Source organism: Phalacrocorax carbo, chromosome 10 (genome assembly GCF_963921805.1).
Source record: "Phalacrocorax carbo chromosome 10, bPhaCar2.1, whole genome shotgun sequence".
Taxonomy (NCBI): domain Eukaryota; kingdom Metazoa; phylum Chordata; class Aves; order Suliformes; family Phalacrocoracidae; genus Phalacrocorax; species Phalacrocorax carbo.
In genome coordinates, this window is record NC_087522.1 from 17,840,076 (window position 1) to 17,867,107 (window position 27,032).

The 27,032-nt window shown below is 60.2% G+C and overlaps 1 protein-coding gene across 3 annotated transcripts; it reads right to left on the bottom strand.

The window, feature by feature from the left end:
• Window positions 1-6,035: 6,035 nt before the first annotated feature.
• SBK1 (SH3 domain binding kinase 1) lies at window positions 6,036-23,149 on the bottom strand. 3 transcript variants are annotated; one of them, XM_064462128.1, is made up of 4 exons: window positions 23,062-23,149; window positions 9,742-9,944; window positions 9,430-9,632; window positions 6,036-8,744 (listed from the first exon to the last, which is right to left on the bottom strand). In XM_064462128.1, the coding sequence occupies exons 1-4, from the start codon at window positions 23,121-23,123 to the stop codon at window positions 7,962-7,964; spliced, it is 1,251 nt and encodes a 416-aa protein (XP_064318198.1). In that variant the 5' UTR covers window positions 23,124-23,149; the 3' UTR covers window positions 6,036-7,961. The 3 variants fall into 3 exon arrangements, with proteins under 3 accessions (XP_064318198.1, XP_064318195.1, XP_064318197.1); XM_064462125.1 differs by lacking the exon at window positions 23,062-23,149 and adding an exon at window positions 17,015-17,180 and having other exon boundaries at window positions 6,038-8,744; XM_064462127.1 differs by lacking the exon at window positions 23,062-23,149 and having other exon boundaries at window positions 6,038-8,744; window positions 9,742-9,994.
• Between the last annotated feature and the right edge of the window lie 3,883 nt (window positions 23,150-27,032).

Here is a 27,032-nt window from a genome sequence, read left to right on the forward strand (position 1 = left end):
GGCTGCAAGCTTTGATAAAGCAGGGCTGGGGATGACTCAGATGTGGGTAATTAAACTGGTTGGAACAGGGGATGGCTCAGGCAGAAACACCAGCCTGGTGCACTGGGAGCTCTTTGAACTGCTCTAAGTGGGTCATGCAGGAGACTGGCGCTGGCAGTGCCTTCTGAGGCTTCACCTGGCCCCGGTGTGGCCATGACCCAACAGCAACACAGCTCCCTGTCCCAAAAAGTGGATGGGTTTGCTCTGTTACAGCAGGGCAGAGGCTCTGTCTGGATGGTTTCATGTGGCCCAGGGTTAAGCTGGGGGCTGCTGGTGCTTCAAGAGTTCCTGGGGAGCTCAGCAGAGGGGCTGCAGGGTTGGTCGGTGTGTCTATCTTCATCCATCTTCACTCCAGCATGTAAAGCCATCACACCCCCAGGTCCCACAGGAGAGGTCCCCACATCTATTTGGGCTGGGCCTGGCTGCTTTGCCAGGTGAATATATGAGATTAACTCTTGAACTGACCCCCTGGAGTCCTCCTCCTTGAAGACCTGTGTGATGTTTGCCATTTTCCAGACATCAGGAGCCTCCTGAGGTCTTTGTGAGCTTTCAGAGATGATTTTGAAGATGAAAGATCTTGTCTCCAGCTAGATCACCGGTTTGCCACAGCTGGTCGGGACCCTCAGGTGGCTCCAGTGGACCTGCTTGTGACCAGTTTAGCCAAGACCTTCCTCCGCTGTGGGTGATGCTCCACGTATGCTGACTCTGGACTGAAGCAACCTGTGCAGTCTGCATACCCTCTTATGCTGCTAGTGCTGATCCAACAGAGATCTCTGTGCTGCAGTGTCCTGGCTGACCTGTCTGGGGCTGAAATATGGGAGACTTCTTAAACTGACTTAGAGAGGGAAGGATGGAGCAGGGCAGGGCAGAATGGATGTCCCTGCCCCTCTGCCTCAGCTGCATGTTAGCCCTCAGCTGGCAGCCACTGCCTGGGGCATGAAGAATGCATTTAGCTCATGCCACACAGCTGCAGGCACTCACACGGCTGTGAAGCTCTTACTGCAAGATAGCTTTATTTCTATGCTCTGAGTAGTGACTTTGCGTGTGGGACTCATCCTTTCCAGAGCTCTGGTAGAAGATCCTGAGCTGTTTGTGGCTGTGCGCTGAGATGCTGATGCTCTCTCAAAGCAGGCTGGTGAGGGAATGTCAACATGAGAGCTGTGGAGCGGTTGTTTGGACCTGCAGATCTGGTCTGCAGTGGACTGGGCTTACTCCATGGTAGAGCAGAGAACACTTTGGCATGAACAAGTGGCTCCCAAAAATGGCTGTGGGTTGTCTCCAGTTGAAAGCTGGGTAATGACTAAGAGCTGGATACTTCATGCTGCAAGGAGTTCGCTGGAAGGCTAATGTGACTGTTCTGCTGGTTCCAGTCTCTGACTCCATGCCTGTCCTTCCACAAGATCCAGCATCCCTTGGGAAGCCTGGAAGCTGGCCAAGATGGTCAGTTTGTGACCCTGCAAGCAGAGAATCCTGGTCTGCTTCAAGCAGCTAGAGCCAATGCCAACCAAAGTGTCCCTGAGTACTGCAGAGCTGCTCCTCTCCACCAAGGGGAGATATCTAAACACATGGACCTAAGCATACTGAACAGTAGCTCTAGGAAGCAAATTAAAGACCACTAGACTACCACTGTCTTCTGGATATCTGTTACTGAACTTCTCAGACAAGCACAGACCATATCCTGATGCCCAGCCTCCAAAGCCTCAGCTTTGGCAGCCTCAGCACGTCTGGCAGCCTCCAAATATTGAAGGCCACTTGGATTTGAAGCCAAGCGAGTGTCCCAGGCATCTTTGTGGGTCAGCCAGTCAGTCCTGCTATGTACAAGTTATCCTGGCCAGCCTTGGCAAGCAATGCCCATGAGGGCAGATGTGGCCGAGGAGCTCTGCAGAGCAGTACACCGTGGTGCCCTGTCTGGAGGAGACAAGGCTTTGAAAGTAGACCTTGGTCCTTGGGACAGGGTCCTTGCAGTGCTCCTCAACCAGGCTGGGGAAGGGTCAGTCCCTTGAGTGACTGCACACATATCACAAGCTGGAGTGAGTCCAGCAGAGACTGAGGAAGCTGGACCTTCTTCAGTCTGGAGAAGAGGAGGTTGAGGGACTATAAATTAAACCCTCTCTCAAGAAGCTGGAGGGATGAGGCAGTCCTCCTGTCTCACTTGCAATCTTTTATGCTAAAGTTTCTTTCCAATGCGGTGTCTTCAGAGCTACAAGGTGTTTAACGTCCATTTTAAGCATGTTCCAGACATGTTCTGGATGGCTTTAAGCCCCTGAGGTGTTACAGATGGCTTACAAGTTGGGCTCCATTAGCAGTTGATTCACTGTTTGTTAAAGCCTCTATTAATCTTGTATTAATGCTTTTCAAATGAGACCTTTCTGGAGGTATAGCAGCCTCTGGGGTGAGGAGCTTAATTTCTCCCCAGCCCAGTGCTACCGATGTCAGTGAGGGTTTAGCTCAGGATCTCATCAGTCTGAGAGCTGAGGTCTTGCGAGGCTGCCAAGAGCAAGAGCCACCCATGATGATGCTCTAATTAGCATGGGGTAACGCTGGTCCCAAAGATTCTGGTGGCTTCTCTGCCTCAAAAGCTGGAGTGACTGGGGGAGAAGGGATCCAGGAGCTCACGACCCACCCTGTTCCCCCCAGGGAGGACAGGAGGGGTTTGGGGGAAGCCTGGGGACATTGTGTCTAGCAGAAGGATGCTCTGTGGGCTGGGACCCAGCAAGCCAGAGCAGGCAGGAGCTTTGCAGCCAGGCGGCTGGGGAGAGACCTGCCTGCAGCGGTGCAAATTGTGTGTCAGCTCGGGTATAGCACACGCTGCTTGGCTGCAGAGGGTGTTTGAGTGGGCAGATCCTCACGTGAGAAACAAAAGCTTCTCATGGCGCCACCAGCCCTGTGGCTTTCAGAGGAATGTGAAGGAAGGCCTAAATCAGGAGGTCCGTGGACTAGCACCTAGGAGCCACTGTAAATAGCACCTTATGCTCAGCCGTGGGCTTGGGGTGCTGCCCGTGGCACCCTGAGCTGGCAGCTGGGCCTGAGGGCAGAGGTGCTTCCTCTGCCTGTGCTGGCATCCTGAGCCATGTCTGGGCAAAGCAGTGGTGGGGACGGCAGAGATCTCCCATCCTTGCTGAGGCTGGGATGCTGCGGTTGTCATGGCAACGTGGGAGGCCTGCGGAGCCGGAGCCTTAATTCCCAACCATTCGGGTGGCGGGGGGGTGTGCAGGGCTGGGTGTGCTCCTTGTCACCTCCCCGGGCCCTGGCACCTCGCTGTACCCAAGAATTGCAATCAGAAAGCTGACAAACCCACCCATTTTTCAGCAAAAACACCCTGGTGAAAAACACTGGGTTTTCCACAGGAAGAAACACCTTTGGGTGAAAAAATGTGTCCAAACCTGCTGCAGGGAGCACACAGCCAAGTTGGAAATGCTGGCAGCTTCCTGCCTTCCTCTACCCTGTGCCAAAATCTTCCCAGCCAGCTAAGGCTGGAGTAAAGGCAGTTGACACCTGGCAGAGTTTGGCCCAGAGCCGTTCCCTGGGGGATGCTCATGGGGCTGTTTCCACCAAGAAGGGACCTGCCCAGGAGAGGGGATGGGATGGGAGGTGCAGCCAGCTCTGCTCTTCCTTTGTCCAAAGGGGGCTGGATCTGCCACACAAGGTCACCTCTCCCTTCTGCCACTAGCCATGGCCCTGCTGAACCATCCCACGTGGCATGGGGCTGCATTCTTCCCCACCTCAGGACAGCTTTTCCTGCCTGGCTCTGGCAGCTTGTACCCGCAGGGGCCCTCTCAGGCCATCAGGCTTTGACTGACATCTGTCCGTCATCTCTCTGGCAGCTGTAAACGCAGGCAGTGGAGGGGCCCTGTGGAGAGGACAGGCAGGGGACAAGCACAAGCTGCACCCCCTCTGTAGGCAGCTCTGCAGCTGCCGGAAAGGGCATCAGGATGCCCTCGTGTGTCCTAAAGCAGACGCCATTGTCGGCAGCATCCCTGAGCAGCGGCTCAAGCTCTCACTCAGGTGGCTCGTTTTGTGCAGCGGCCTCCAGCTCGTCCGATTTTGCTCAGGCGCTGGGTAGCACATGAGTCACATTTCCTTCCAACGCCCAGCTCAGCTCGGTGTTGTTGCTATTTTTGGAAACTCTTGAAAGCGGATCAGCCCTAAGAAGCACATTTAATGAATACTCTTGCCACATCGGGCTCGCGTCCCCCTGATGTCTCCGCGCAGCAGATGGGGAAGCCGCCGGCAGCCCAGATCCTGCGCTCCTCTCCTGGCTCAGGATGCATGGGAATACCTGCAGTGGGCCTCATCCTGCAGCCCCTCCTGAATCATCAGGGTGCTAAGGCAGCATCTTGGTGGCAAAATGCTTCCTTTTAAAGGGCTTGTTTGGGGTTGGGGGTTTTTTTGGCAGTGCTGGCTTGTCATTGATTGCTTGTGATCCAAACAAGCAGATCATTCACAGTTATTTTTACTCTCAACCTCCAGTATTTTAGCTGGGGCTGCAGTGGTTCACTCAGCATCTCTAAGCAAAAGTGGGCAAAATTCAGGTCCAGGAATTAAGAGCCGGATGAAATTGGAGGTGGGCAGGTTTTGCTGAGTATCACGGCCAGGGCCTCCTGGCCTTCCCAGCTTGGGAAGGATCTGGTTTTATGGGGCCCTGATGGGGATGGACCTGCCGCACCCATCCCGTATCCAGCACTGACACTGCTTTCCCACCTGGCACCCTGTGCCTCTTCCCTCGGGCCTCGTGGCTGGCTCAAAGATCTGCACAAATCTATTAGTTCTTTTCTTTCAGAGCAGTGCCTGTGCTGCTTATCCATCTCTCGGGGACTGCGCAAGGTCAGCAGCTGCAGCACTGGTGTGGCCGCCTTCCCAGCCAAAGCCGGCACCAAACTCAGAGGGGACGTGGGCAGGTGATGGCTTTGCTGAGCCGCTGCTTTTGCCGTGATTTTTTGGGTCTGAAGGTTTCACCTGGAGACAAGCAGCCCCCGCCCTCCCGGCACTGACGGGCTCTCAGCATCCCCAACCTTGCTGGGATAAAATTAGCCATTTCACTTTGAATTAAAGACAGTTCAGCTGAAAGCAACCCAAGCGGTTCGTTTCAAAGATGTCAAATGGCAGTGTTTCCTTTTTTGTCTGCGATCAGGGAGGGGAGGGTCCTTCCAGCCAGTGCCTGGTGACAATGACATTGATTTCCTAGACCTTTTCACACGGCCAAATCTGTATTTTTAGCTGGAGGAAGAAAAAAAAAAAATCATGCGATAAAGAAATGCTTTCCCTGCCCTGATGAGAAGGGAAAGGAGATGAAAGCCTTCGCTGCTGAAGTCAGCAGCTGAACAAGGCTTGCTGCCTGCTGCCCTCATCCCTGGAGTGAGGACAGAGATGCACTGGAGGAGCTGCTGCCGCATCTTCCTGGGGTCCATCCCAGATCCTGCCCCCAGCCACACCGCACGCCAGTCCCACGCAGCCCCCTGCCTCTGGGCTGGGCACCCTGTGCCCTCCTACCATGGGGGACGACGGCAGGGAGCAGGCAGGACCCCGCTCCCAAGGAATGGGTTGCCAGCCCATCGGCATCCCCTGCAGCCATTTATCTTCCAGGGCAGGTGCTGCCTTCATCTCTCCTTCCCTGCCTCTTCCTCCTCATTGCTCTCCCCCACCCTGTTCTCATTTCCCCAAGAATACTTTAATGAAATCCGCCCTTAATTAAATCCACATTCATTTGCATAATTACCAGGAAATTGAAATTAGCCTGCGGATGTGGCTGGAATACATTTGGCATCAGGCAGCCCTGCCTGTTTAGAGGGGGCTGCACGGACGGGGGTTTTGTTCCCCCCACCCATGGGTGCTGCTCCACGCTCCCCTTCCCTCCTACCCTGGGGTGCCACAGCAGCCAGGCATCGAGGGATGGTGTAAAAATGGGGGGAGAGGGAGCCCCAAGGCCATGGCGCAGAAAGGCAGTGCCCCCCACCCACCTGTGGCTGCACAAGCAGCATCACATTTATTTTATCAAAGAAAAAGTCTTTGCCATTGAGATTTTTTTTGTTGCTTTTATAACTATGTATTTTGTAATTTTTTTACGGTTTTAGGGTTTGAGATTTTTTTATAATTTTCAACAGTGACAAACTGAGGTAACATCTGTGACACTACAGCCTCTCCTACGGGAAGAAGGTCCGAAACCCAACAGCCAAGGGAATTGGAAATAAAAACCCAACAACCTACCAACACAGCAACCTTGACGGGAACAGAAATCACACCCAGGCACCCCGCTGCGTGACAGACTGCCTGGAGAGGTACAACCAAGCCCTCCTGGGGGCAGTCGGGATCCCTTATCTACATTATTGCACGAAAGATTGAGGACATTGAGGGACCTAAGGCAAAAAGGAGAAAAAACCACGCCTAGCATCTCTACATCGGGGCAATGCTACTTCTAAAACCAGCCCTCGGCCCTGGCATGGCGGGCGGGCAGCGGGCAGGGGTGGGTGCCACGGGGACGGGGGGGCAGCGGCGGTGGCGGGGGGTCCAGCCAGGTGCCCGCCTCCTGTGTAAACTGCTGCTGCTGCTGCTGAAATAGCGTTATAGCCCTTTGTGGAGGAATTGTGGGGACAAGGGGGGTCCCCACGGTGCCCACCCAATGGGAGGGAAGCCCAAACCGTGCCAGGGCTTGGGTGCTGCTGCCTTGGGGTGTCCCCCAGCCTCCCCAACCCAGCAGTGGGGTGAACCCCTGCTGCCCTGGGTGCCAAAACCAGGAGGGGGGGTTGTGACCCCCCCCCAGCCCATGACCTTGTCACTAAGGGGCCACCAGCGGCTCCTGCCACCACCACCACCTCCCCTCGCTGCAGCCAGCCCTGGGGCGATTTACCCCACTGCCTCCTCCCCGCCACCCCCAGGCAAGAGGAACCAGGGTTTGGGGAAGGAGTGACAGCAAGGAGGGTGATGGGGCCAGCACAGAGAGCCATGGGGACCTTCAGGAGGCCACTTGAAGACCCCTCACCTGCTCCTCAGGTCCTGCCCTGGAGATGTGCCACCACCACCTTTTCCAGTCCCTGGGTACAAAAAGTCGGCAGAGGGGACAAGGGGACGCCACAATGGCAAAGCCAGCCCGTCCCCGAGCTTCCAACCCATTCGACAGCTGGCACTGCGACCACCAGCCCGAGCCTGGAGCACAGCTCCCGGCTGGGAGGAGACCAGTCCCTCCAGCCAGGGGTCTGGGGCTGGTACACAGCTGCCCAGCAGAGCAGGGCAGGGGGACGGGGGCTGCCAGTGGCAGGGACGCACAATGACACACAGACGGACACTTGCTACATCGATGGCTGCCAGCACCTCCCGCAGCAGGGAGGCAGGGGTCCTGGGCTGCCGGCGACCCCCTGGCTCTCCATCACTGGCCCAGCACCTGTCTCCCCATCCCCTCCCAGTCCCCACCAGCAGGGCAGGGACCTGTGGAAGGGGGCAAATCACCTCCCACGCAAATCTCTTCAAAGGCCTCCTCCACGGTGCGGGGTCATCGGCCTTCCCTCGCCCCGGTGGCCCCTACCCACACAGCTCCCCCAGGCTCTTCCTCCCTGTATTGGGAGACTCCTCTTCATGCCACCATGGTGGGAGCCTTGGAGGGGGCAGCATGGCCGTGGCAGGGGCTGGGGGCACCATGGCCATGGCAGGGGCCAGGGGCACCAACATCCTCCCTGGCAGCAAGTGGTGCCCTTGGCCGGGCTCCTGCCTCGGGCCTCACCCAGCCGGGTTGGGAGAATCAGCATCCTTGGTGCTACAGAGCGCAACCAGTTTTGTCCTTTTCCTCTTCGTTTTTGTTTCTTCTCTATTTTTTGCTTTGGGAGACCTGGAGCCTGGTCCTGGCTCGCAGCACCACCACGAGCAACCCCTCCCCCGCCCAAGTCCTGTCTCCGAGGCAGGGGGACAGGCCACCACGTGCCACCCTGACGCCGTCAGACACAGATCTCTATTGCTGTGGCCAGGACCATCTGCCCTTTGCCTTTGTCCTGCCGTCCATCTGTCCTGCTCGCCGTCCCCGGGGGGGCCACGCTTGGCTCAGAGCCGTGGGATCCGCTCCCTTCAGTCAGGACAGTCCTCTTGAGCGGGGCAGGGGTGCAGGAGCCGGCTGCCTCGTGGCGATGGGGACCGGCCGGGAGCTTGTCCCCGGCGTGCTTGCGGGAGCGGTAGGAGGGTCGGCGTCGCACCTCGGCCATCAGGTCACACTTGATGAAGTAGAAGACCTCCTTGACAGGACAGCGCTTCTCGGGGTCGAGGGCCAGCAAGCGCTGGAACATGCGCAGGGCGCTGTCCGTGAAGCGCCGCCACTGCGAGGGCAGCCCCCCCAGCCGCCCCTTCTGCCACCGTACAAACTCCTCAAAGAAGGCGTCGGAAGCTGCCGCGGCCTCCCAGGGGAAGTTACCGGTGAGGACACAGAAGATGAGCACCCCAAAAGCCCAGACATCGATGCTGGTGTCCACAGTGAAGCCCTCTGCCCGGCCGGCTTGGCAGACCTCGGGCGCCGTGTAGGGGATGGTACCACTGATGCGCTTGACCCGGCAGCCCACCTTGCGGGTCATGCCAAAGTCAGCCAGTTTGACGCGGCGGCAGTCACGGTCGAAGAGCAGGACGTTCTCCGGTTTGATGTCCCGGTGCACCAGGCTCTTGCTGTGCATGTAGTCAAGGGCCAGGCCCAGCTGCTGCACACAGCGCTTCACCAGCTCCTCGGGGAGCCCCACCTGTGGGCGTGGGGACACAGCATCAGCCACCCGCCACCAAACCCTGTGGTAATCCCACCCAGCTTGGGAACCACCATATCTGTAGGTCATTACACATCCGACACAGTTGTGGCTGCTTTCATCTAGGGTGCTCTCTGTGGCAGGGAGATAGGTGGTGGGTGATGGGTCTTAGGACCTCCAGGGGATAGATGATGGGTCCAAGGCCACCCAAGGGATAGGCGATGGGTCTCAGGCCATCCAAGGGACAGGTGATGTGTCCCAGGTCATCCTAGGGATGGATGATGACTCTTGGGCCATCCAAGGGACAGGTGATGTGTCCCAGGTCATCCTAGGGATGGATGATGACTCTCAGGCCACCCAGGGGATGGCTGATGGGTTCCAGGTCATCCTAGGGATGGGTGATGACTCTTAGGCCACCCAGGGGATGGCTGATGGGTCCCAGGTCATCCTAGGGATGGCTGATGACTCTTAGGCCACCCAGGGGATGGCTGATGGGTCCCATACTTGCTTGTAGGTTCTTTTGGTGGGGGATTAGTCATACAGGGATACCCTGTCCCAGCACATGGGGCCTCTTCCCACATGGCCACCTTAGCACAGCGGCAGCTTTGCTCAGTGCCCTGGGAATAATGAGCCCCCAGACCCCCACAGCCCAAAAAGGCTCCCATGAGGGTGTGGGGGCTCCCACCTGTGGCGGAATGATGTCAAAGAGGTCCCCGCCAGGGGCATACTCCTGAGCGAAGACATAGCAGTCCTCAGTCTCGAAGACCACGTCAAAGACCTTGATGATGAAGGGGCTGGAGGAAAGTGTGTTGGTGATGCTGAACTCCCGCAGGAAGTTCTTCAGCTTTGTCTTGCTCTTGTTGACGAACTTCAGGGCCATCTTGGTGCCTGCGGGGGGCAGGGGATAGGTGTGAGCCCAGGGCACAGCTGGGATGTGCCAGGCACCCTGCTCCCAGCACAGCTGCGTCCCCTGCCCCCCCCCCCCAGCTCCCCTCACCTGTGCTTTTGTGGGACACCAGGTCCACCTTGCCATAGGTGCCCTTGCCAAGCTCACGGATGAGGTCGTAGTGCTTGCTGATGTCGGTGCCTGAGAGGGTGCGGATGGCCAGGGACTGCATGTCCTCAGTGATGAGGGGCACCCCGCAGCAGGCCAGCTTGCGCGATGGCTCTTGCTCAATCGAACCCGCGCTCATGGCTGCACTGCAAGGCAGAGGCATGTCACCGCTTTCGGTGGCTGCTGCAAAGCCACCGCACCCTGTCCCATCCCATCCCATCCTGGGGCTGGGAGCCACGGGGCCTTGCAAAGGGGCACTGGGCTGCTCAGGGCGGTGCTGAGCAACACCTGCTGCATGCCACCCCTCTGTCCCAAGGGGGTGGGAGTCACCAACCCTGACTCTGGAGAGGGTGCTCCGGCCTCCAGAGGGGCTGCAGCCATGTGGGGCAGGGCCGGAGGTTCAGTGGCCCCTGCGCCTCCGGCATCGGGGGGTGTCTGGGGGCAAAGTGAGGGCTTGGGGCATGGCAGAACCAGGAGAGCAGGGATGTGGGGACACAAACACACACACAAACACACATTTCCTCTGTCCTGGTGTGTTCACAGCCACCACACAGGACAGGATCCGAGGCACTTTGGGGCTCCCCATGGCTGCCGCAGTTCCCTGTGGGGACCCCAGGACCTAGCCCTGTCTCCTCCACCCTCCCACCTTTGCAGAACACTGGAGCCTCCTCCAGAACCAAGTCTGCCTGCAATCCAGCGATGGTCTGGAGCAGGGCTAGGGCCATGCCGCTGGCACTGAGTGGCACGCAATGGCTCTGCAACAAATCACTCCGCCATATGCCTCTGATCATCCATCGGCACCAACTCTCGGCTTCCCCCTACCAGGGCACAGGACTCTCCGGTGGAGAGCCTGGCCAGTGGTGCACAGACGACAGCACTGACGTTCCTCATTCCCAACAAACCGGCGGCAGTTTTTCCTCACCCCTGCCATCCCCGCAATGAGAGCCGAGCTTGGACTCACCCGCCACACCACCACGGCAGCAAAACCACCCCAGGATCTCTTCTGATGTCTTCACGGCACTGCATCACCCTCCATCATCCCCCAAGAGGACAAACCTGGTGCCTCGCTGACCCACCCCATGCTGCAAGCACAGCACGACCGCCCTGTGCAAAGCAAGCCCCAACTGGGGACATGGGCCCCCCAGGGCCAGTGGGACCTCAGTAGATAAATCTGGCTGCTTTTGATTTTGTAGCAGATTGACAAAAATCATGGGACAGCAGCCGAGCGAGCGCTGGTTTATATTTAGATTTCTAATGCAGCGTCTCACCGGGGGAGGGGGGGAACTCCTGCTCAAAATGAATCCCACTTGCCTCCAGGACCAATGGCACCCGGGGGTCTGATCAGTGCCGGGACAGAGCCGGGAGCACAGACGGCTTGGGAAATGGTGCAGGAGCTCAGTGGCTGCAGCCGTGGGCTCGCCGCCTGCGAAACACACTGTACGGGTGTTTTGCGGGCGGTGAGCCCACGGCTGCGAAAGATGGAGGCTGAGAGCGGCTGTGCCGGAGGACGTGCACCAGGCGACACCCATGGGCTGAGCCCCGTGCCACGGCTATGAAAGGGCTATAACAGCCACCGCAAATGGTGCTGGACACCCCACAGGGACCCACCAAGCACCCACAGCACCCTAGAGTCAGAATCCTGCCCAACGCACGAGGATCCTTCCAGTCCATTCCCAACAAGGCTGAGCCTGATCTCCAACCTCTCCCTCCTTTCTTCCCACCGCCATGCTGCCTCTCATCCCAAAGCAGAGCTCAGCTTCTTCATTTTTTTCCCCCCCTTGGAAGTTGGGCAAAAAATAGAAAAGGAACTTCACCATCATGATGTTCCAAAAATGTAACGGCTTGACTCATACGATCTCCAAAGCAGCTCATCTCCATAGTGTTTTATTGGCCTCCTGGAAGAGGAGCACCATTTCAGCGTCTGGGTGCTGGAGGTGGAGGTGGATCAGTGCAGCAGCTCGATGGATGCATGACTAAAAACAGCTCCCAGCATCCTGCAAGAATTCTGTCTACACTTGAATTTACAATCATGCTCATCAATGTCTCTTAATTAACCGGTGTTGAAATGCAATTATTCAAGTCAGCAAAGTTGGGGTTTGAAGAAAAAAAACTGCTGGTGGGATGGGATAGAGGAGACGAAGAACTGACAGCTGCTTAAAAGGGCTCTCCAAGTCAAAGGCTATTTGCTTTTCCTCTTGGCTAAACCTGTTGGGTTTTCCAGGCAGCTCCTTTCCGACCAGCAACTGAGAAACGCCCATCAGAAATGGGTGTCGCAGCACATGACATCCCCTGCCTGCTGCCTGCCTGTCTGCCTGCTGCATGCCAGGCTTCCGCAGTCACCCCAGGGCTGTGGCTGCTGCATTTGCGGCGCTTTATGGAGCAGGCGAACCTGCTGCGGTGTGGGTTGGCAGGGCAGGTGCGGGGCCGTGTTGCCAGGGATGCTGCCAGGGACGCACTGCCGGGATCCTGCTGCAGTGCCGCCATTCCTGCCGGCTCAGTGTGACGCATCCCATGAAGGCTAACAGGAGCACAGAGCCAATGCCAATGCCAGGGAAAACCAAACAGCGAGATGGCCAAAATACCAGCGCACCGAGGCCAAAAACAGCATAAATGCAGAAGTATTCCTTAAAAATTGAAATGCTTTTGAAAACAGGTTCGTTTTGATGTAAGCAGCGAAGCAGGGTGGCAGTGGGGAGAGGGAGCAAGGGCTTGTTTCCAGCTGGTTCTGGACGCTCATGGGGATGGGGGGGGGACAGTGGGACATAGTGGGGGACAGTGCCAACACGGTAAGAGACGCTGCCAGCCTGGCATGGCCGGGGTCGAGGTCCTGTGTCCTTGGCTGCCTTCTGTGCCTATGCCAGTCATGCTGACGCAACTGCCTGTGCAGCCACGTGCCAGATCAGGTCAAACCAGAGCAGAAATGGGGCCTTTTCCTGGCACACCAGCTCCTCTCCCGCCTTCCTGGCACAGCCCCAGAGCACCCAGGGAGAGGAGCCAGCGCTGCGCCCAAAGGAAGCCCAAACTGCCCTCCCAGTGCACGGTCCCCCAGCTCAGTTGTTTCAGGTGTTCTTGAAGAAGGAGCTTTTAGAGGCATGGAGGAACAACACACATCCTGGCTGAGTCCCGGCGAAGGCCCCCACAGCACGAGACCCCAGGCAACGGCAAAGGGGCAGGAAAGATGCTGCCAAGCAGCACCAGGACCCCGCCGCTCACCACAGGCAGTTTGTGCCATCATCTCCGCATCCTGAACCATTTCTCCTACTATTCAGACTAAAATTGTTCTGTGTTTAAGCTTCAGAACCATTTATCTCATTGAGTGAGGAGGATAATCCACCCACCTCTTCCTTGCTCCCTGGCAGGTATTTATAGGCAGCCACTCGTCTCCCATCAGCAATTGCCGCTCCTCTCCCCAAACCTCCCTGGCTCCATCCCTAACACCGCAGAGCAGCTCCTGGGAGGACGGCATCCCATATCCAGAGCCCAGCATCTCACCGGGTACCACCAACCTGCTCCCACCCCAGCACTGCTCCCTGCAAGGGGATGCTTTCTCCTGTTCCACATGCTGCTCCACTACACAGCCAGCCCTGGGCACATCGGCTCTGCCAATAAGTAATTGCAAACTCATCAAGAGCTCATCAAGAGGAGCAGAGGCTGCCCAGGAGAGCTGCCCCAGGCACCCAGCAGAGGAGGCTGCTTGAAAATTAAGAGGGGAAAGGGGAAAAAAAACCCTCTGGCCACATCAGAGACAGGTCAGGAAAACAACCAGGTTATTGAGCAGTGTCAAAGGAAAAGGGTTTCAGCCCAACACAGGGGTTTCTGCGGCGAGGCAGCATGCTGGAAGCCTGGCAAGGGACCAGGACTTGCACTGTGGGCTGCTCTGGGGCAAGGAATTGGGAAGATGAAGGGAAAAACCATGTGGGGCAGCGTTAGGGTCTCTACAAGACTCATATTTCTCTTTAGAGAGGGGAGAAATGAGAAATACCTGGCAGCAGGGCAGGCACAGGCACATGCTGCTCTGCTGCTGTGGATGCCCTGGCTGCACCATGTGTATTTTGCAGAGCTTTGATTTCCCCCCATCCCCAAACTCTCCTGCCGCTGCAACGTTCTCTAAGACAGCAGCATGCTCGTTAATTATGATGTAATTGGCTTTAGTTATTAGCGGGTAACACTGACTCAGCCCCAGCCCAGCAGGCTGGAGACCAGGGCACCCAGAGCTCACTCCCTCTGCACTCCAGTCGGCTCCCAAACCTCCTCTATTTTCTCCAAACCACCCGCTGAGCCAGCAAAGTAATTTCCAAGCAAGCGCTTGGCCCTGCCGGGACCACCCCTGCTCCCAGTCCCCCACCTCCCGCACCACCCTGGTGCTGCCTGCGTGGCGGTCAGCAAGGGGGGCAAGCGGTGTCTCAGCCGTGCCCTGCACCAAGCCACTGCCTCCTAGAGCCCCGCTCCATTTCCAGGCTCCGCCACCCCTGTTCCTGCATGACCCCATTCCAGGGACATCCTCTCATCTCCTCTGTGCCGCTGGGACCAGAGCACTGGTGCAAGGCATTATTAGCTGCACTTCCCGGGGGCAGCAGCATGCCAGCATCCAGGGATGGCTCGCAAAGGCACCTTCGCCTAATGAGGCCAACGTCTCTATGGGCACGGGATGGAAACAGGCGTCTCATGGGGGCTCAGAGCCATCAGTACCCGCTGCATCCGGACATCGTCAGGCTGGGCATGGGGGCTGCCTGCAGGCAGCACTGCCCTCCACTGGGGCCAGCGGCCACCTCCCACCCACCCAAGAGCAGTAAAATATGGATGGGGAGAGGGTCCCTTCACCCATGCGCTGCCCCAGGGGCATCCAAAGCTGCTCAAGACAAGCCGAGCCCATCCATCAGGTGGCTGGTCATGCCATCTGCACATGCACAGCACAGGTAAACCAGCCAGCAGCTGCAGGCAGGGAGCATTTTGGGAACGGTCCCTCTGCCAGCATCCCACAGCCCAGGAGAAGCGGCCATCCTCCGCAGAGGCAATGGATGGGTCACATCTCCACATCCTCTCGCCCCTTGCTGGCTCTGTGGCAGTGCGAATGCACTGGGAAGTGCTTGTGTGCCGCTTGCTCATCGAACCTGAACCAGCACCAAACCTCCACGGAAGCACCTGCAGCAATGGTGGCTTCCCAGTGCTCCCAGTTTGGGACACTTCTCCGCACGATGGCACTGAATTCCCAGTTATCCAGAGTTTCTCATACCACCTCCTTGCCTGGACCAGCGCAGAATGCCCAGCACCAGGATCAGCTTTGGCAAAGCCGGCAAACACCCAGAAGGACACGGTGTCCCAGCAGGCAGGAGCTGCTCTCCTGGTGGGGATGTCTCAGCCGCGGGGCAGGGTCAGGCCCTGTCACACCCATCTGTATCTGGAACCATCTCCTATCCCAGCCACAGGCCCGTGACAAGCTTCTTCAGCCTTTGGTCCCAGGATTCAGGTTTGACAGACAGCCTCCGCAAGAAAAATTTGGGAAGAGCAGATAAAGCAGCGCCTAGGTTCTCTCCTCCAACAGCCCTTGCTGTCCTCCCAAGGGACGGGTGGTGCCACTCCACAGGGAGCTGCTGCTCTCCCCTCCCGCCACCATCCTCCATGCCCTCTGCACTGCTCTCCCGGAGCTGCCAGCAGGATTTTCCCTGCTCTCGTCTGCACCGCACTGCCTCTGTCCATTGGCCCCCGATGGCAAGACCTTGGCTGAATTTCAGCACTTCAGCCTCCCGGGGTTTTTCTTGACAAGCGGGATGGCTTCGTTAGGACCTCAGCTGCTCCAGCCTCCAGCTCCTCCCGCCTTCGCCGCTGGCACCAGGGTTTTATGATTACTTCATTGTTTGATTGGTTTCATCAACCTGTCATCATCTCCCTCCCAAAACTCTTCCACCAGCGCCGGCGGCATCGCACGTTTGGGATCTGCAAAGACAAACGCCCCGAGCGGCACCTGCCCATCTCCCGCCCATTCCCCGCAGGCAGGGCCAGCCAGACCCTCGGCCCCTCTCGATTGCTCTTGGGGGGCAGCGGGCACGTCACCCCGCTGCAAAAACCAGCCCCATCTCTGCACCAAGGGCTTCGCGGCCTTTACATGCGGTGGGGTTGCTGTAAACCCGCAGCACGGGCATCGCCCCGGTGGCCCCCGGCTCCCACCGCGGGGCATGCTCCCGCCTCTCCCCTGCGCGCCTTCGCCCCCTAGCCCCCCGGGCAGCCTCCTCCCGCGGCATCCTGGGCAGGGTACAGAAACACGCCGCGGTCACGCCGAGCGCCAGGCGGGTCAGGGGCTTGGCACCCGGGCACGCAGCTCCGAGGCTTCGCCTCCCAGCAGACGGCACCCCAGCGCCAGACCCAGCTCCGAGGGGCGCCGAGACCAAACGGCCCCGGCCCCCCACGCCGCTCACCCGTCCCCAAGCTGCGGCAGGACTCCCGGCTGGCGTCGCCTGCCCGCGGCCACGGCGCCAGCGAGGCCGGACCTGGAGGAAAGTGGGTCACGCTCCCCCTTCCCGAGCTGCAGCCGGCGAGAGGCTGGTGCGGGCTGGAGGCCGGCTCCCGCTCCCGCACCGCGCCGGCGGCGAGGGGAGACGGTATGGGGAGATGGCCTGAGCTGCCCCCGAGGCCACCTCTGGCCCGCTCTCCTTTCCCTGCTCCCCTTCCCCTGCATCCAGCCGCCCTCCATCTCAGCGCATCCTTCCAGATCCCCCACCCAAAATTCACCGGGACCCCTTTCTCCTTCTGAAAGCGGCCCCGCCTGCGGCTCCGGAGCAAGTGGAAGGCAGAGGGCCCCCCAGGCGCCTCCCCAGCCCCCGGCTCCAGCCCCGCTCCGGCACAAAACTCCTTTCAACTGTGACTCACGCCGCTTCCCTCCGCGGCCCCGAGTTTGTCCCCGCAGCCGCAGGGCCGGGGCGCAGGTGACAGTGGCCGGGGGAGGGACCCCGCGCTCCTCCCGGGAAGGGGGCCGAGCCCCCCGGGGGGGTAGCACCCCCATCCCCCGCTGATCCCCCCCCGGCTCTGCGGGGAGCGGCGGGAGGCGAACCCCCCCGCCCTCAAATCACCCGGTTGTACCGTACTGGCTATTGTGGCGGGCGGGGACCCACCGCCGCCGCCCCGCTCCCTGCGGGCAGACAAAGGGCGGCCCCGCCACAAAGGAGCAGGTTGGTACCGGCGCCCCCCCCCCGCCCCCTCCCCGCCGCCCCCCGCCCCTTACCGGTAGGACGAGCGGCCGCGCCCCGTCCTCGGGGAGACAGAGGAGCCGCCGCCCGCCCCCTGTGCGGGGCCGCGCCGCGCAGCTCGCCTCCCGCACCGCCGGGCTCATGCCGCGGCCCCACCGCCGCCGCTACCGGAGGAGCGGAGCGGAGGGCGGCCCCCCTGCATCCCCCTCCTCTCCCCGGAACCCCCCGTGCAGGCAGCACCGCCCCCCCGCCCCGCCCCGCGCCCCGCCCCGCAGCCCCCGGGGAGCGGGATGCGGTGGGGGCTCCGTCCGCCGCCGTTCCCCGCGGCGCTGCGGGGGTGCGGAGCGCTCCCCATCCGCGCCGCTCCCACGCTCCCCACCCTACAACCGCACCCCTCCAGCCCGGGAGCTCAGGCCCACGCGGGGGTTGCGGGGGGTGGGGTTTGTGCCGGGTGGAACCGGGGATGCTCGGTGCGGGGAGCAGCGGGCTGTCCCGGGGCAGGAGGCAGGGGCCCCCCGGAGCTCCGAACCCTACAGGGTTCAGCCCGGCAGAACCACCCCACGGGCAGGGCATGCAGGTGAGCAGAGGCTGGGACAGGTACCTCTTCAGTTACCCATGCATGGACCACGTCAGCCACCCCACTTGTCCTTGTGTGCAGCAAGAAAGATGCCCGGAGCACCCAGGGTCCACCGCCACCGGCACCACGCCTTGGAAGCATCCTTATGCAGGGCCACATCCCGCTGTCGGCACTTTCCCTGGCTCCTGCCCTCCCTGAGCCTTCCAAGACTTTGTATTTCTTCGCCTCTGGCATGGGTGATGCCCACCCGCCCCTCTGAAGCGCCACTCCTAAACACGTGCAAGACGTGTGGCTTCCCCCCACACACTCACGAATGGCGGGACCATTTGGGCCGAGCCAGGGAAAGCTGGCAGAGGCAGACATGCCACGTGGGCTTCCTTTCAGCCTCGTTAAAGTTTGGCAACACGTTCAGCAAGCAATGCCAGAGCCCGGCACCAGGAGGGCCCCGGCACCTGCAGCCCAGGGGACAGTGGCAGCTCTCCTGGAGGAAGGCGAGGGGGAGGCACCATGCTCCTCCTCGGAGCATCCCTGTGCATATCTAGTCTTTCTGGATTTCCTTTTGTGCTCACCGGGGCTGAGGAGGGACATTTTAGCACAGGTCACGGTCTGCTTTGGGGCTCCCTTGCCTCTTAGCTGGGCGCCAGGTCCCTTTGTTCCTGCGATGCTGCTTTGAGCTGACCCACAGCCGTGGGGTTGCCCCGCGCTCCAAGGGGTGATGGCGGGTTGTTCCCACTCACTGCGTGGGCTGTGCAAGCCAGCTGTGCCTGCTCCAGTGGGACTGGGGCCGTCCTGCTGCTACCAGAGCCCCCGCCACCAGGGAGCTGTCACCACTGACTCACTGGCGGCTCTAATCCGCTTCCAGTTTAGAGCGCAGAGCAATTAGTCTTTTTATGAATGACTTTAAAGCAAAAGGCTGAATCACATTCCAACACTTCTCTTTTATTCGGTGCCAGGCGCTGCTGTGACTTTGCCACCCTTCTCACAGCTGGCAGCCATGCGGGGCACGACCGGCCTCAGGTCTGGGCAGCAGGAGAGGCAGCTGTGGCTCACAAGCGCTTGCCAGTCCCCTCAATCCCCTCTCCACTCACCTGTCCCTGCCACAGCTCATGGCTCAGATGCTCTAAGTATGGATGATCCCCAGTGGGATGGGTGCATCTGCATGCCACAAGAGGAGAAATGCTGTCCCCTGCGTCACCAGAGCCCAGGGACCCAGCAAGCTGGGGCATGCTGGATGGGTGCTGGATGGGTGCTGGTTGGGTGCTCAGACCAGCTGCTGTGGGGCTGGGAAAGGGGAGGCAGAGGGCAGGAGACTATCTTAGGGGTAATGGTGCTGGGAATGGGCACAGTATGGGAGACAGGGCGGAGCTGGGGTGCTTCCTGTGCTGCCACGCAAGCAGGACATGGGCTGGTAAAAGCCACCGCAGCCTTCCTTGCATGCCCTTCTCCATTGGCCCCTGGGGATGGAGCAGGCCCAGCCTTGTCCCTCCCCATAGCACCCACAAAAGGCACCTGTCCCTCCCTTTCCCCTGCCTGCCCTTGCCGTGCCGCCTCCGGCTGCAGCTCCCTGGCTCCTGCAGCCTCCTGCTTGTGGCATTTTGAGCTGCGCCTCTGAGCTCTCCTTTGGTTCACCCTATTTATAGCTCTGGGCTGTTTCTAGGTCAGGCGTGAAGCGCCAGTGCCCAGGGAGCCTGCATGGGGGCCGTGGGGGGCTGCAGGGACGACGTCCACACCCCGCACATGGCTTGGCTCCTGGTGTCACTACCCCAGTGCTGGAGGATGGGGCTATGCTGTGCCCCAGGTACACAGAGGCTGAGCTCTCGGTGAGGGACAAGCTGGGCTGCAGCAGGGCTCCATGGGGCTTGGTGGGGCTCAGCAGGGCTCCATGGGGCTCCGTGGGGCTTGGTGGGGCTCCATGGGGTTTCATGGGGCTCAGCATGGCTCCATGGGGCTCTGCAGGGCTCAGCGGGGCTCCATGGAGCTCAGAAGGACTCCGTGGGCCTCCATGGGGCTCAGTAGGGCTCTGTGGGGTTCCATGGGTCTTGGCAGGGCTCCATGGGGCTCAGTGGCTCATTCTGTGACCACCAGGCTGAAGACCAGCACATCACCAGCACGTGGGTCACACACAGATTGAATGATAGTAACACCAATAGCACCAAATAGTGTTTGCATTGTGTTCATGGTCTTCAAAGCACTTAAAGAATATTAATAGCTATTTAAGATTAGCAAGATGAAAAGAGCCGGATCAAACATGTTTATCACCTAGCTTGATACCAAACTATGTGATGAGCCCACGGCTCCGCAAGGGACCATGAATGCCCCCAGGATTTCTGCTCAGAAAGGGAATATCCCAGCTCGTGCCATGGGGGATGCGCTTGGACAGGGAGGGAGGCAGGGAAATGACCTGAAAAGCCCAAAATATTTCTAGCAAGCCTGATCCCCTCCAAATTCACTGAGAAGGTCACTCGTCCCTTCGCCGTTGCTTGATCCCCACTGGCAGGGTGGGAGCGAAGGGGCCGTGCTCTGCATAGCACATGGGCCGGGGTGCCATGGCCATCCACAGCCCATCACGCTCTGGTGACATGAGCTAAAACCTGCCTTAAGATGCTGGCAGGGATGCTGGGAAGGAGCAGGCGGGGAGAGAAGGAGGGAGTGTGACGCGGGAGCAGAGCACGCTGGGAGCCGCAGCGCTAGCGGAGGGGACGCGCTCTGCCTGGGGAGCTGCCAGTGGCGTCCCCCAGCTGCATTTGGATGTTACCCCACCACAACCCCATAGCATCCACCAAGCACCAAAACCTCCTGCTCTGCCACTACACTCGGGCTGGCCCTTCACTCTGCCTCACCACTCGGTTCAGGCACTGGCATGACCTTCGCTGCCCGTTGTCCGTCTCCTGAAGCCAGGGCTGCTTGCCCAGCACCCCTCTGCACAACCAGCCTGGGGTGCACGACCCATGCTGTGGCACTGGGTGTCCCCTCGGTCCCTGGGGACCGCGCCCAGCCTGAGATTTCACAGGGAAAGGGGGCTGGTGGGAGCTGATTCCTGGCGCACTGGGGTGGGAGGTTAAGCGTCCCCCACCTTGGTGGTCCCCCCACGCAGTGTGCTGCCATCCCCTGCTGTGGCTGCAGGGACAAGATTCCCGCAGCTGCTCTCAAGGTCAGGGAGGAGACACAGCCCAGGCACCGTGGGGCACAACCTGCAGCTCAGCTGTGTGGTGGGGATGTGCCGAGCTGCTGCCAGCAGCTGTTGGGGTGCTGTCTCCCCTCCCGCAGCCCCCCTAGGCACCGTCCCCTGCTCCTGGGGGGCATAGGATGGACCCGAACCAGCCAGGTGGGGGGCACAGCGTCCTCCGTGCTGGCCCCCCCCGGCACAGGGGGTCAGGACCTACAGCACCATCTGCCTGCAGCCACTTGCAGGGGACTTGCCAAGTGGTGTTGATTCTGGAGCATAATGATGACTATGCAGCTACTGGGTTGAAAGGAAAGAGAAAGGTTTTCTTTGAATGGATTTCTTCTGAAAAGAAGCTCAACTGCTTTCTTCATGGGGGAGATGAGATTTGGGGGTGTAATGGAGTCATGGCGCTGGCCCGCTCCCATCCCCCATCCAGGTCTGCAGCCGCAGACGGTGGCTGAATCAGTGCCTGGGGCCATGGCACAGCTGTGCCCGCAGCTCCTGCTTGCAGCATTTCCCATCCTGCCACCAACCGAGCCGAAGCAGCAAGCTGGACTGAACTGGGAGCACGGGGAGAGCCATGGGCCCTGCCCCGGCACCCTGGCGGGCTTGGCACCGCACACCCGCTGTCTGCCTCCGCTCGCAGCTCGTTCTCCTGGCACCATCTAGCGAGGCTGCGGGGATAGGCACGCTGCCTCCAGCACCCACGTGCGTGGGCCCACGCAACCCCCCTGGCTCAGGGTGACGGGCCCAGGGCTGGATGGTGGGTCAGTGGCAGAGGGGGAGCACCCGGTGGGTCCCTCTGCCGGCACCCCAAGGCAAAAGCCCGGGGCAGCCCACCCCAGTAGGTGCTGTGCCAACGGTGGCAGGCAGTGACAGCCCTGTCCCCATGGGCTGGAGGCAGGCCCAGGGAAAGGCTGGTGGGGACGGGCTTGTTGACAACTAGGGGAGTGTTTGGGGATGGGGAGCCCCACCCACCACAGCCCCCACTGAAGAGGGTCAGGACTGGGAGAGGTCCCTGGTGACAAGCCACAGGTATCTGTCCCCCCACGCAGGGAGGGGTCGTCGCCATGGCCACCACACAGGACCTCGGGCCACCACACTGCCACTCTGGGAGCTCCCCTCTCTGGCTGAGAACGCCAAACTCGTGCCACCTGTGGTGCAGCACAGGCTGGGTGCCTCTGGTCGGGCTGTAAGACGGGAGCCCGAGGGATGCTCCGCACCCCTCTCCAACCAGCAGCACCCGCACCCAAGGCCCGTCTTCCATCCCTGGGATCCTGGTCCCCCCCTCCATCTCCCAGCGCCTTCCCAACCAGCACTAAGTTCGTGGGCAACAACTCACGGGAACTGAGGCCCCAAAAAATATGATTTACACCAAAACAAGTCCTATGGCTTCTTGCACATTCATGAGGAAGGACAGACTGCCTGGACTGGCACATGCCCACAGCCCAGCTGATAGCCCTGCCTAGCTGCCAGCCCAGCACCGCCACTGACATGGCACCGCCGCCCCCCAGGTCCTCACCATGGTCATCCAGTGCTTGTGGGGGGCTCCCAGCCATGGCGGGGCAGCTGCTTTGCTCCAAGGATGGTGGTGTGGGACAGGAGACGGCAGTGGCTCGGTGCCACAGAGGAGCAGTTGGGCATGACATGTGCTGGCGTTCACACCTTGCATCCCTGCCGGCTGCCTGGCTAATTCCGGCACCGACACATTTGCCTTGGCTGCCACTCAGCAGTGTGGATGGGAGACGAGCTTTCGGGGAAGGGGGAGGCAAGTGGTGGTGCCACTGCTGAGAGGGCTTGGCCTTGGGGAGCCAAGGGTCCTCCTTGGGGACCCCCCAACAGCCCTGGCCCCTGTCTTTCCAGCCAGCCCCTGGCCCAGGGGCAGCAGCAAGGCCCTGGAGCAGCATTCGTCCAGGGACCCCGCTCAGGTGAGCAGGAGTGGGCAAGATGGCTCCAGGATGCCAACAGCCCTATTCCCGCGGGCACACTGGCACCACTCGGCATGGCACGGCACAGCACGGCATGGGATGCCCAGCCCCGTGCCCTGGAGAGCTGCTGCTGGGGAAGCACATGCTGTCTGCGCCCGTGTGCTGGGCACACAGCCCCTCACCAGCGTGGCCTGGCATGGCATGGCACGGCACAGTGCTGGGTCCTGCTCTCCTCCAGCCAGGAGAGGATGCACCTTCTCCAAGGCAAACTTTGGCACAGCCAAGTCAGGCGGCTCTCATGCCAGGCATTGTCCCCCAGCTCAGCTCAGTGCCATGCTCCCATGCCCTTCATGGGTTTGCAGCGTGTCCCCACCAGTGGCGTGCCACCCAGCCGGGCATTGCAGCACTGACCTGTGCAGGTGCAGGGGTTGCAGCTCCTCTTTCTGGAAGCAGACGAAGCAGAAGGAATCCATCGCTCAGCTCTGGCAGCCACTGTGCCCAGGCGAAGGGGACCGCAGGCCAAGCAGCACCAGAGTGGTGTTGTCATCTTCCTTCCCCTCGCCAGTGCTGTCGGCAGCTGGAGGCTCACACTTGCCCACACAGGGCCATGGCATTGCAGAGCCCTCCACGCAGCCAGTGCCAGAGCTGGCTGCTCACCACGCGTGGAGGCAGCCAGCGCAGGGCTGTGCAGCATCCCACGTCACCCTTGCTCCAGGGCAAGCAATGGCCAGTGCCACCCCAGCACCCATCACGCAGCCCGGCTGGAGGCAGTACCATTCCTCAGGGGACGTGGGCAGGGGACTGGGGTGGCATTGCCTGGGCCGAGGGGTCCAGCAGGGCAGGATGAGGCCCCAGCCAAGCCCTGCAGTGCTTCAGGTGCTGGGGGAAGCGGCTGCCCCTCTCTGGTGCCCAGTGCCCATGTAGCACTGGACTGGCAGGCGCAGAGGACGGTGCCCGCGGTGCTGCCAGGGAAAGTGTCCCCAGCTCAGGTGCTTGCAGCAGGTGGGTTCTGGCAGGGTCTGGCAGGATCCGGCAGGGTCTGGCAGGGTCCAGCAAGCAGGCAGCCAGGCCGGGAGCCCTGCACGCTCATGGAGAAAAGTTGTGTCGTCGGCGAGCTGTGGCTCCACGGGGCTGTCTCACTGGCAGAGCAGCCGCTCGCTCTGACAGCTAAACCAGCATGCGAGTATTAATAGCTCCAGATTCATGCGGCGAGGCTGGGAAGTTAACTCCTCAGTTGCCGCCTCCAGTCCTGCCCAGGCTCCAGCCACCCTCTCCTGGCTCCGGGCTGCTGCCTCGAGGCTCACCAGCACTGCAGCTGAGACCTGGCAAACTCAGCCCACCCGCCTGGCATACAAGGTGTCACTGAGAGACTCGTGCTCTGTCCCCTGGTGCCCCATCCTTCCCCTTCGCTGGGCTGTACCCTGGCCAGCCCTTGGCACAGGGCATATGGCACAACCAGGGAAGGGATTTGTCTTAGCCTGCATGTCCATGAGTGCCTGTGGGTGCCCAGCGCCCTGCTGATGGTGGAGAAGGTGGCCTGGGAGATATTCCGGGGGGGCTGCTCCCCGCTGGATGGCCAGGTATGGTGGGGCATGGCAGGGCTCAGCATGCCAGTTGTGGCTGGGCACAGCAGGAGCATCATGGTGCCTTGTGAGGGGTGTCCCTGCCCCATAACATGTGTCCCTGCCCCACAAGCAGCATCTTTGCCCCATGATGGGTGTCCCTGCGCCACAAGGGATGGATCTGCATCATCACTGCAAGCCAGGGCAGCTGTGCCAGTGATGCCTGGCTACTCCTGGGGGGCAAGCCGGGCCACCTTGGGGGCAGCATGCAGTGTCAGGAGCCCCCTTGCCCATGTGGCCACATGCCCTCCCTGAGCAACTCTGGAGTCTTGCTGTTCCCCATGTGTTGGGACCAGCTCAGGGACCAGTGCAGGCTCCTGAGGTCCCTGAGACAGAGCGTTGCACAGGTCCCTCACCCCAGCCCACATCCAATACCCTGGGGCAGAAGCAAAGGCCACATCCTTGGGAGTCAGCAGCAGGAGGACGTGGAGAGGCTTCCCCAGCCTGGCCATGGGCTTTGTCATCTCTCGCTGTGAATTATTCAGTGTGTGGCTCTGCTTGCAATGCATCTACTCCAGCCACACCCCTTCTAATGGCAAAAATCAATGGCTTTTTCATTTCTCATGGCCAGAAAGCTCCCAGCCATGCTGCTTGAGTGTCCCAGCCTTGCTGCAGAGCTGCCCCAGGAGAGAGGGGACTGAACCTGTAAGGTGGTTTATCCCAAACTCATTTCCATCACTACCTTCTGTGCATCCAGAAGAGTGCTGGGCTAGATGGTCCCACACATGAGGCTGCAAGGTGCCTGCACTTCACAGCTCTGATGGGATTCAGCATCCCCGTGATCGTTCTGATTGGGGATGGGGGCCAGGGCTCAGCAGAGACCCCAGCCCCACAGCCAAGTCTTTGGACCTGCCTCCAGTGCCTGTGGCTGCCTGGGACGGGGCAGACATGTCCCCTGGGGGTGCACGGGAAGGAAGCCCAGCGCTTGTGCTCTCTTGCCATGATGTGGGTGTGCTTACACGCGGGGCTGGCTGGAGTTGGGGTACGCCTGCACGTGTGCGTGGCTGTGCTCAGTGCATGCCCAGCTCCGCTCAGTGTGTTGGCACATGAATAGCTGAGCTCCATGTACACGCGTGTGCAAAGCCAGGAGCAGCAGGAGCTTCGTGACTCAGAGCAGGACTTGTCCTCCAGCCATCCAATTCCATCAGCTATTTCAAGCCTGAGGATTTCTCTTGCCATTAAGTGGAGTCTGTTATCCCAAGGCACTTCAAGGACGCATGTTATCCTTGGACCTGCCCATGGCGACTGGAGCTCACCCTGCGAGACGCTTGCTGGAGACCTATGGCAAAGAGGGGCTGGGGGACAGCTTGTGCTGCAGGGTGGGGAAAGCGAGTGCCCTTTGCATGCTCCTTGGGGTGGTTTGCACCAAGGGCAGCGAAAATCCCCTCGGTAGCAGTGAAAACCACCTCAGGAGCAGCAGCCATGGGCTGTGCCTGCGAGCAATGCTTGCCATTTGCAGGTTTCCTACCTACACAGAGCGTTTTGCAAGGGCTGGGGGCATCAGCAGGGGCAGGGGGTGAAGCTGGTGGGAAGTTGGGGTCAGGGACTGCTACTGCAGGTCACAGGGAATTGCAGGGCTGGAAAATAGGATGGTTGCCCATCCCAGAGGTGATGTTGAGCAGGCAGGGTTGCAGGCAGCATCACCTGAGGCTGGCCATGCTGTGGGTGCTTGCCTGGCTGGCCTGGCTCGTTGGGCTGATGTGGGGGTGGTGCTGTCTTGTCACCCCCTTCCAAGGTGGGAAGCTTGCAGGGACGTCTGTCCAGGACGATGGGGCTGTGCAGTGTGTTTGCAGGGGTGCTGCTGCCCTGCTGGTCCTTAGGAGCTGGGAGAAGCATCAGCATCCCATAGGTGTCCAGCACAGGGGAAGACCCTCTCCAGCCCGCGGGGTGCAGGCGGGTACCCCCCACCACAGCCAGGCTCCCATAGTCCCGCAGGCCCCCTGGGTGTGGCGCCAGGGCCTTGGCACCTACCCAGGCACCCACTCATCAGGAACACACTGCAAGGAGCAACAAAAAATGTTAAAATTTAATGCCTCGGCTAATGGGCCAAGCGGAGAGGAGCAGAAACCCAGAGAAAAGGGCTGGTCTGACATGTAAGGGAAGAGGCGAGTGTGCCCAGCCCCAGGGAGCCCCTAATGGCTTCTGGCTTCGCAGCCCACTCCACCCCACGCTTCCTGGAAGAAGGGGAGACCTTGCCGGTCCGTGGCGGCGCCTGGCTGATGGGACCCCGCTCCCCCCTCACCTATAAAAACCCATTAGCTGCCTTCAGTGCCCACAAAAGTGTGGGACCGAGCATCTGGTCACCAATCCATGCAACTCCTGGCAGATGCCCCACAGGAGCTTGTGGTGATAGACCCCTCGAGGTGGGACCTTGCCCATGGGAGCCCAAACTCCAGCACTCTCCTCCACCTGCACCTCTGCCAGTCCTCTTCCAAAACCGTGGGAGGCTGAGAACAGGGAGAGGTGCATTGCCTGTGTGATTTTCTGAGGTCTGGGAAGATGGCAGGGACAAACTCTGAGCTTTGTGTAGGTTTAAAAAAAGCCACAGCCCAAAACTAGTCCTTTCTCCTTCACCTGTAAAGAAGAGAGAGTGAGCTGCCTTGGCTGCCCACTGCCCCTCTCCCACCCTGCTCCTCCGGGTCTGAGGCTGTTGGAAGGGGTGATTTGGACACTGGGAAGCCATTCCCAGTGACAGCCAGTGGAGGAGGAAGGACACTCATCATGGGAAGAGGTGTCTCAGGAGAATCCCCTCCCCGGAGC

Bases quoted from the DNA above. Each gene is read 5' to 3' on its own strand.
- SBK1 (XM_064462128.1), bottom strand. From the start codon at position 23,123: ATGGATTCCTTCTGCTTCGTCTGCTTCCAGAAAGAGGAGCTGCAACCC. The intron at 9,945-23,061 runs GTCAGTGCTGCA...TCTGCCTTGCAG, and splicing joins CAACCCCTGCACCTGCACAG to TGCAGCCATGAGCGCGGGTT. The intron at 8,745-9,429 runs GTGGGAGCCCCC...CCACGCCCACAG, and splicing joins TTGACATCATTCCGCCACAG to GTGGGGCTCCCCGAGGAGCT.